Source organism: Gymnoscopelus braueri (genome assembly GCF_963280865.1).
Source record: "Gymnoscopelus braueri genome assembly, chromosome: 13".
NCBI classification, from domain to species: Eukaryota; Metazoa; Chordata; class Actinopteri; order Myctophiformes; family Myctophidae; genus Gymnoscopelus; species Gymnoscopelus braueri.
The window spans coordinates 39,736,087-39,746,086 of record NC_137615.1 but is presented as its reverse complement, the minus strand read 5'-3'; the positions used below and the strand labels follow the sequence as shown (position 1 = coordinate 39,746,086).

The 10,000-nt window shown below is 44.7% G+C and overlaps 1 protein-coding gene across 1 annotated transcript in view; it reads right to left on the bottom strand.

The window, feature by feature from the left end:
- The window catches only part of glis2b (GLIS family zinc finger 2b), a 40,322-nt gene that overhangs the window by 6,576 nt on the left and 23,746 nt on the right, over nucleotides 1–10,000 (bottom strand). The window contains exon 2 of the mRNA XM_080446809.1: nucleotides 107–308. Within this exon, the coding sequence (XP_080302935.1) occupies nucleotides 107–284 (178 nt within the window). The 5' untranslated portion in view covers nucleotides 285–308. The remainder of the gene's footprint in view (nucleotides 1–106; nucleotides 309–10,000) is intronic.

The window sequence follows — 10,000 nt, the reverse complement described above, 5'->3', positions numbered from 1 at the left end:
ACACACACACACACACACACACACCTGGTCACCCATGGGGGCTCTTTGTGGGGAGAAGGTGGAACGGGACACCTAGAGCGAGGGGGGGAGGGGCCTATACCTATACCTGTGAGCGGGGAGGCGGGCGAGGCCGGTTCGATGACGGCGGTGCCGTCGTCGGCCATGCGGAGCTGGCGGGCGCGCTTGGCGTGCAGCGGGGAGAGGGGCGGCGAGCGGGCCCCTCTGTCCCTCCCGTTGGCCCGGCGAGGGAGTTTCAGGTCCAACGGCTCGTCCAGAGACAGCATGACGGCAGCCCTGGGACCTCCCACCTGCACAAACAAACACACAACCCAAACACTATGAGAACAGGGCTCTCTACACACACACACACACACATGGGAACATGTACAGCACCTCTATGACCTCTGTATGTTCATTCACTCGCATGCACATGAGTCAGCACTAAAATTAAAACAATTTGGAAAGAGTTGTTAACCTCTTGACCCATTCAGACCTGAGGCAAAGATTTGAGTTACAAATGTTCGCTTTAAGAATATATATATTCAAAGATTTGCACACGTTTTCAAGGTTTTTCAAAAATAGCAGATCTACAAGCTCATAGCGCGGCACTCGGTGCCGCGCTATGAGCTTGTAGATCTGCTATTTTTGAATAGCCAAAGAAATCTAAAATGACACAGATGGGTTAAGTATGATATACTTCGTTGTATGATGAATAGTGAAAATAGATGATCTACAAGCTCACAATGCGTCGCAACGCGTAAAACAATTATCAGCTATTTTTGGACATTTTGAAATGTTAAGACAATTTTTGACCTTTTAAAAAAAAATCTTTGCATATAATGACATGCTCAGGATAGGGACGGCAGGTTGAAAGTGGTCGAAGACGCAGGCGTCTGCTACATTCACACATATGTCATATTATTCCCACCGATGTTGGAAAAAAAGAACTGCGGCCAGAACATTCCACAGGTCCACTAGATAAACAAAGCGCTCCATGTCTTCAACCTGCTTGCAACAATGGTAAACTGACCATAATCATAAACTGAAGCACAGTGGAGGCCAAAGACAAATAAACACTGCATGCATGCACCGCGCGCGCACACACACACACACGCACGCACACACGCGCACGCACGGACACACACACACACACACACACACACACACACACACACACACACACACACACACACACACACACACACACACACACACACACACACACACACACACACACACACACACACACACACACACACAAAATAGCCCCCCTCCCCTTCTCCCCAGTCCTAACCTTTGCTCACACTCTTCCTGTGGAATGTCTACAATCCAATCCAGATGGTCCACAGTGACCCCCCACCAACCCTGGCCAGCCACTGGCGCTTCTCGGCCCCCAGCACGAAGCCGGTCCCCTCCCGTCCCCTGCCTCCCGCAATCCCCCCTCTTCACACACACACACACACACACACACACACACACACACACAAAACACACACACAAGCAGACTGCACCTTGAGACCCCATGGGACCTATTGAGCCCCGCTGGCAGACAACATCCACCCTCCAGCTCTCCCCTCCCCTCCTCTAACCACATTGACCCCTGGACCCAGCCCAAGGGCCTCTGTAGAGGACGCACTAACCCTAGACCCAGCCCAAGGGCCTCTGTAGAGGACACACTAACCCTAGACCCAGCCCAAGGGCCTCTGTAGAGGACGCACTATCCCTAGACCCAGCCCAAGGGCCTCTATAGAGGACACACTAACCCTAGACCCAGCCCAAGGGCCCCTATAGAGGACACACTAACCCTAGACCCAGCCCAAGGGCCTCTATAGAGGACACACTAACCGTGGACCCAGCTCGAAGCCCTCAGGACCCAGCCTGAGGGCTCCTATACAGCAGTGGTTTTCAACCCTTTTCATGTCAAGGTCCATTATTTATTCGCCATTTGAGCCACGGATCACAATAGAGATTTAGACTCTCAGACCCAAGACTTCGAATATTTTGTTATCGTTGGATACGATTTTGTCCACAATTCCATGCTGTATTGATGTTGGTACCACAGGAGAGATAACAGGCAAAACAATCAAAATAACAATTATTTAATTAAGTAATGCATATGTTTAACAACAATTTAACTCTTGAGAGAGTAAAATGAAACCAAATGGACCCGTAAGGGTCCATTTGGTTTCATTTTACACTCTCAAGAGTTAAAGATCTATAAGGGTCCATTTGGTTCCTAACTTCATCATTTAGCTGGGTACCACCTGGAACCTCCTCAAGGACCACTGGTGGTCCCCGGACCACTGGTTGAAGATCCCTGCTATACAGGATACACTATCCAGCCCGGTGGAAAGAGCCCCTTTGAGCTCTACCACCACTCCTGTTCTTCCAAAGACTTGACACACATCGGTGTGTTCATGATGGGACCCCCTGACAACAACACTTAATTCTCTGCATTAGCCAAATACCTCAAGGGCGCGATAACACTTCAGCTAACCCACATGAAATAAACTGTGTGTATTTTTGGCAGGGCTGTCATGGCCATGTCACAGGCCCGGTAACATGTTACCATGGTAACATGGTACCATGGTAACATGTGACAGGGCCTGACATCCCTGTCACAAGGCTGTGACATGCCCTGTCACAGCCCTGTGACATGATACTGACATGATACTGACCATCATACTGACCATGATACTGATTATGATGCTGACATGATACTGACCATCATACTGACCATGATACTGACCATGATACTGACCATCATACTGACCATGATACTGATTATGATGCTGACATGATACTGACATGATACTGACATGATACTGACATGATACTGACCATCATACTGACCATGATACTGACATGATACTGACCATGATACTGACATGATACTGACATGATACTGATCATGATACTGACATGATACTGACCATCATACTGACCATGATACTGACCATGATACTGACATGATACTGACATGATACTGACATGATACTGACCATGATACTGACCATGATACTGACATGATACTGACATGATACTGATCATGATACTGACCATGATACTGACCATGATACTGACATGATACTGACATGATACTGACATGATACTGACATGATACTGATCATGATACTGACATGATACTGACATGATACTGACATGATACTGATCATGATACTGATCATGATACTGACATGATACTGATCATGATACTGACATGATACTGACATGATACTGACCATGATACTGACCATGATATCATATGTGTATTTTTGCTGTGTGGTGTTGCCCTGTTCATGTCTTTCTCCCCTCATTGGTGTGTGTGTGTGTGTGTGTGTGTGTGTGTGTGTGTGTGTGTGTGTGTGTGTGTGTGTGTGTGTGTGTGTGTGTGTGTGTGTGTGTGTGTGTGTGTGTGTGTGTGTGTGTGTGTGAGTAGTGATAAGTGGCCGATTGACTACCAGCTGGTGTGAGTGGTGACTGAGTCGTGTCTGAATGTGAGTGATTGGCTACTATGTGGACCCTGCTGCTGATTGGCTCCTGTGTTGGTGGACTTCACTATAAAGCTGTATGTCTCTAGATTAATAGATGTCTTCCTCCTAACCAGCCTCCAAACATACCAGTCCTCTGTGTTTTCAGTGTTTCACATATGCCAGTTTTTAGATGTGCCCGTGTTAACATGGGCTAGTGTACAACCTTGTAGGGGTGGGTGGCCTTTATTTTGTTCTGTTCATGTTTTTTTCATTGTACTTTTCTTTGAGTTAAAGGTAAGCATATGGATTTTCAGCCTGATCTCCAGAGAATACCGTAACATTGCACGGAACGAGTGCACTTCATTCCGTGGATAGTCGCCTCGGAACTCCCAAATTGCGTGCATATGTACGGCGAGTCCCACGGTGGGCGTAACCAGTCGCAACACGGAAAAACCCGGAAGCAGAGCAGTCCGCACAATAACATTTACGATTCTGTGCCTATCGGTACATAACTCAAACGGCGCTGAGTAGGCACAGGCGAATGTCCCACCGTTCAGGACGGCAACTCGGTCGCCTTAGCTCCCTCGGTGGTCCTTCACGGGGGGACAATTCGCCTGTGACTGCGCGCCTCCGAAATGGTTTTGTCACAAAGGCAGCGCCGTACCATATGCACGCAATTCGGGAGTTCCGAGGCGGCTATCCACGGAATGAAGTGCACTCGTTCCGTGCAATGTTACGGTAATCTCTGGAGATCGGGTTGGGATTTTTGTTTGATTAGGATTTAATGTCCAGGTTCCCACCCTGAGGTAATTTACCTACGTTTTCAACTTCGATCATAAATGGCTCCCTTTTGGATTTCAAACTGGTGTTGGCTGGCTGTGTTTGGGGACTGGGAAGGAGGGGGTCCATATGTTTGTGTTACACCAGATGACCCCTAGGGGTCGGGTTGTAACACTGACATGATACTGACACGGATGTTTTGTAGCCTTTCCAGACATGCTTCCACCTGTACAAACCCCATTCAACACTTACTACTAATCAAGCCAATCTTTCACCATAAGCCCAATAAAAACGTGCAACTAAACACAATTCAGAAACCACGCCTCATTTTAAAAAAATCGCTTCCAGTGCCCCCAAAACTTCTCTGTATGCCCCCTGGGGAGCTGTGATGCCCCCGTTGAGAAACACTATTCTAAACAAATTATTTAACTTTTATTACATCTTTTTTGGGACATGACTTGACAATGCACAATAAAATCTTCATTTGTAACAAAGAGAGAACACTGAGGATTTCGTCGTGTCAGCTTTAACCCCAGGGCTCATAAATGCTCTTCAGTGTGTTTGTTGTACAGTACTCCATATTTCCCTAAATACGCTATGCTAGCATTTAGCGTTTCAGAGCCAGAGGTGCTAGTACACTACAGTAGTACAGACGCACAGTAGCTGTGATTTATAGCCTGATCGCTTGACTGCACTAGCTGGGTTCACTGGGGACACATAGACACACATGCATACACACATGCACATACATATACATGCACGCACGCACACACACACACACACACACACACGCAGGCCCATGCACACCCTTACAGTACAAATACTCGCACACACACACACACACACACACACAAACATGCGCTCACAGGCACACAAACATGCGCACGCACGCACACATGCAATTAATCCAACTGTAATTTCCACAATTTCTCCCTCTTGCTTTCCCTCCCCTTCCTCCCTCGCTCTCTCCAAAACACACACACACACACACGCACGCACGCACGCACGCACGCACACACACACACACACACACACACACACACACACACACACACACAGAGGCCACGGTGGTAGTGAATGGTGGTCTTTGAGAGCCACTGGCCAGGGGCCACATGAGAAGAGCCTGTGTCTGGGAGGCACAAGGGGAGAGAGGTCACTAAGTTCACCAAGCCTCTGAGCGATGGCCACACACACACACACACACACACACACACACACACACACACACACACACACGCTTAGGACAAACTCGATCAGCCATAGATAAGGGGCTGAAGCCCCTACGTAGGCATGCATACGCTGTTACAAACACTGTCAAATGGAGGAACATGTGCATAATTGCACACAAGCTGTATTATCTTTGAGTCCTGCGGCTATTGGAGCAGAGATACAAATATAAACTTAACACGGATAATACTTATTTTTACAACAACAATGAACTGTACTAAGGGTTAATTATGCAACGTCAGCTAAGCTATCCTTAATCACATTAACCCTGGCGTCTTTTTGGGCACGTCATTATACAGTAGGTGAAACTTTTTTGGGTATATGTCATCTCTGCTTCACATTGGGGGGGAGGTAATTAGCCAATGCTCTACATAAAATCTCACATGTGGCCATACAGGCACAAACGCTCTGTCGCCTTGTGTTTTATTTTGTAGTGTCAGCCTAGTGTTTCCTGTATAGTTACTGTTACCTGTACTGTTACTGTACCTCCCTGTGATTATTAGTTATCTTCACCTGTGTCCTGTTAGTCTCCTAGCCAATCCCTGAGTTGAATTGTCAGTTGTGTTCACCTCTGTCTGGTTATCCCTGTGTCTGTATATAAACCCTCAGTCCCTTGTGCACAGCCAGTTGTTAAATGTTGTTGCGCCGTTGCGGTGTTCTACACTAGTTCTTCTAGTTTTCTCAGTGTACTCCTCTCCATGTGTTCCTTGATTTTTGGTAAATAAATCCTTGTGCATTTGCCCTGTTCTACATTTGGGAGCGTACCTATGTTCCCTCAAAACTAACACTATCCCTAACCCTTACCAAAAGCCTAATCCTAAACTGAGGGAACATAGGGCTGAGGGAACTAAGGCATGACCCCCTACATTTGGGTCCTACATCTCCTGAGTCGCACCGTGACACGCTCATGGAATTCACTCTTGCTTTTTATCTGAACACAGACCTCACAGACATGACCTGCAAGTCTACAGTATGTTGAAGGACATCTCACAGTAACCTGATAGCAACATGTCAGAGATAACTCACTTAATACACACATGAGTGGCATGGCTTGGCACATGGCAGGGTCAGACGTTTTACAGTTAAATGACATTGGTAACCACTTAAGCCCTATTATATCCAAAGTCATGCAATCAGACTGTCACGCAAAAATTGCTGATCTATAAGCTCACACAACGCATCACAATGGGACACATTGATCATTTTCTGACATGCCCAAAATCAGTGGTGGAAAAAGTACTCAAATGTTTTACTTAAGTAAAAGTATCAATACTGCAATGTAGAAGTACTCTGTTACAAGTAAAAGTCTGGAATAAAAAATGTACTTGAGTAAAAGAACAAAAGTATTGGTATCAAAATGTGCTTAAAGTTCCAAAAGTAAAAGTACTCATTATGCAAAATGTCCCATTTCAAGTTCTCAAATGTATAAAATCTTTTGAAAATAGCAGATCTACAAGCTCACGATGCGACGCATTGTGAGCTTGTAGATCGGCTATTTTCAAATGGCCGAAATGTATATAGGGCGTTATGTATATAAGTGGTTAGTGTATGTTTTGTAATAATAATGTATGTTTTGTAATAATAATCAAAATCTACAAAGTAACTAGTAACTAAAGTTTTCAAATAATTGTAGTGGAGTAAAAGTACAATATTTCCCTCTTAGATGTAGTGGAGTAGAAGTAAAAGTATTGGAAATTGGAATCACTCAAGTAAAGTCAAAATTCCTCAAAAGAGTACAGTACTTGAGTAAATGTACTAAGTTACTTTCCACCACTGCCCAAATTAGAGATGCCAGGTGGTTAAAAGGAAGGAAACCTATAATCCCATGAAAAGGTCATATCTTGTCCATTATAGAAGTCATGATCCAACTTAACATTCCCCATAATATGATTTGCAACTACTGCATATTATTCTATTTCCTGTTGCCTGGATTTCTTTCATAATTTTTGCGGTATCCCATTTGCCTGAAGGGTTGAGGTTAAATAAGTGGCTTTTTAAAGCATACATCCAGACGGTCTTGGTTCCAGCCCTAACCACAGCGCTAACCCCAACCTCTATGAGGCCCAGATACACCCAGACTGTTTAGATTTCGTCCGTCAAGCCAGTAACATTAATAGGCTCTACGCACAGCAGCCATATTGGAAAGAAATTGGGCCTCTTCCTTACTTCCTAAACAGGTGTTACCAATGATTCTAATGAAGGCTCTGTTCCATGTTAGTGTAGCACAGTGGTTCTCTAACTTTTTAATTTCAAGGACCCCCATAACTCTTGAGTGTACAAAAGGAACCAAATGCACCCGTAAGAGTCCATTTGGTTCCATTTGTACACTCTCAGAGTTACACACCCGTAAGGGGCCATTTGGAACCCCCTCAAGGAACCATGAGGGTCCCCAGACCCCACTTTTAGACCCACTGGTGTTGTAGCAGAGTCTTTTCAGTGAGCCAACATGCACTATCTGTTTGTCCAGACTGGAACACAACCTTAATTAGCATCATTGGCAACACCTGTGAAGGAAGGAAGGACCCATTTCTTTCCAATATGGCTGCTGTGCGTATAGAGCCTATTGCGTGTGAGATAAGAATAATGTCCTGATACTGTACATTTATCACCTTACTTTTTTATTCAAATAGTGTCCTCCAGTAACCTCTCTAAAAGTCTACCGCAGATGACCTTCATGGTGTCCTGACCTAACCCACACATCAGCCCTGGAGATGGCTAATCAAAGACAAACATCCTGACACATGCTGAATGAACCCGTTCCATACGTTGAAACCCTATTCAAACACAAACGTAGCGGTTGGGTTTTTAATGAACATTTGGAGCGTACTGTGGTATATATATGTGGGCAAACATTACACTCATTAGCTGTGAAAACAAACCTGTTCGGATCCGTCTGAGTGGATATGATCTGCAGCAGTGGTTAACAGTGGTGTAAAGTAACTAAGTACATTTACTCAAGTATTGTACTTAAGTACACTTTTGAGGAATTTTTACTTTACTGGAGTATTTCCCATTTTCTTTTACTTCTACTCCACTACATCTCAGAGGCAAATATTGTACTTTTACTCCACTACAATTATTTGAAAACTTTAGTTACTAGTTATTTTGCAGATATAAATTATGATATTATGAAACATACATTAAACACTTTAGCCCTATTTTATACATAGGCTATTTGAAAATAGCCGATCTACAAGCTCACAACGCGTCGCATCGTGGCACGTTGTGACACCGTCGTGACACCACTGATTATACCCCATCTCCCTCTCTCTCCCTCTTACCAATGTATTTGGACTGGGTGGGTCTGACTGTAAGTTACAGTAACTTCTACTGGCTGCCAAGCGGTTTTGGCTTCATTGCTTGGCTAAAGTAGCAGAAAATCATCTGTCATCCACTCTAAGCGTCAAAATCCCCCTACCCCACGGCACAGTCCAAGAATCAGCTTAACCTTTCCCCAAAATCCTGCTCTTACCCACCGGAGGCACAAACAGAAAGCTGGGCCTGGATCAGCAGTAAATATATAATCCAGTCTAACATAACGTCATATGAAACAAAAACTACGACATGGAACAAAACTTTGGACCCATGGAGCTGTGGAACGTTTGAGTCCATGTCCATTTGGACACTGTTCATCTGAATGTTCCAATCCCAGATCTCTCTCTCCCTGTGGCTAAATGCCATACTTCTGAGCCTCATGCCCCGAAAGCCACTCCGGGGGTCTCAACACACAAAAGCCCCAGTCTCTCTCTCACCTACTATACTGTTGCAGGCTGCTGCTCCACGTGCAAACCATTACTATACCTCAAGAATAGCCGCTAAAGCTCATCTCTTCCAATTTATTAAATGGGCCTCCACTGCAAGCCCACCCTGAATCCTTATGTGGATTCCTTCTCCCCTTGTACTATAACGAGCCATGTTGCTTCTGTTCCTTCTTGTTATTGTACCTTTTTTTTTTTAAATAGATTTTTATAGCTATCATACTATGCAGATCTATGTTGCTTACTTGTTCACATGCTTTTGTTCTTTAGATTGGTTTAGCTTGTTATTTAGATAGCACGTTCTTTAGACAGATGCTAGGTTCATTGTTTACCTGGTATCCTAGTTTCTTTGAAGCACTACATTGTTCTCTTTGCTCTCTACTTATCTGACTACTATGTTTACCTTGTCGTTTGTTGACTAGAGTTCATGCTTACTCTGCTTACTCTGATGCTGCTCTGGATTACAGCGTCCGCTAAATGCCTGAATTGTAATTGTTCAGCTCAGCCACTTATAGCATGTAGGACAAATCGAGAGGACTTCAAGCAGTGTTGCCCAAACATTTGGAGGTCATGGACCTAGCTTAGATTATCTTCTGTGGACCCCCTTCTGTTGGGTATGAGCCTGATGTGGGGGGATATTGCTTTTAAAGTGCCAACAATTTAGCAACATGAGACGAGACGTCCACAAATTCACAACCAATCACAATGGAAAGTTTTTTGTTTCTTGATGGACATGGAATTTCATAATATATAGTCTAGAAT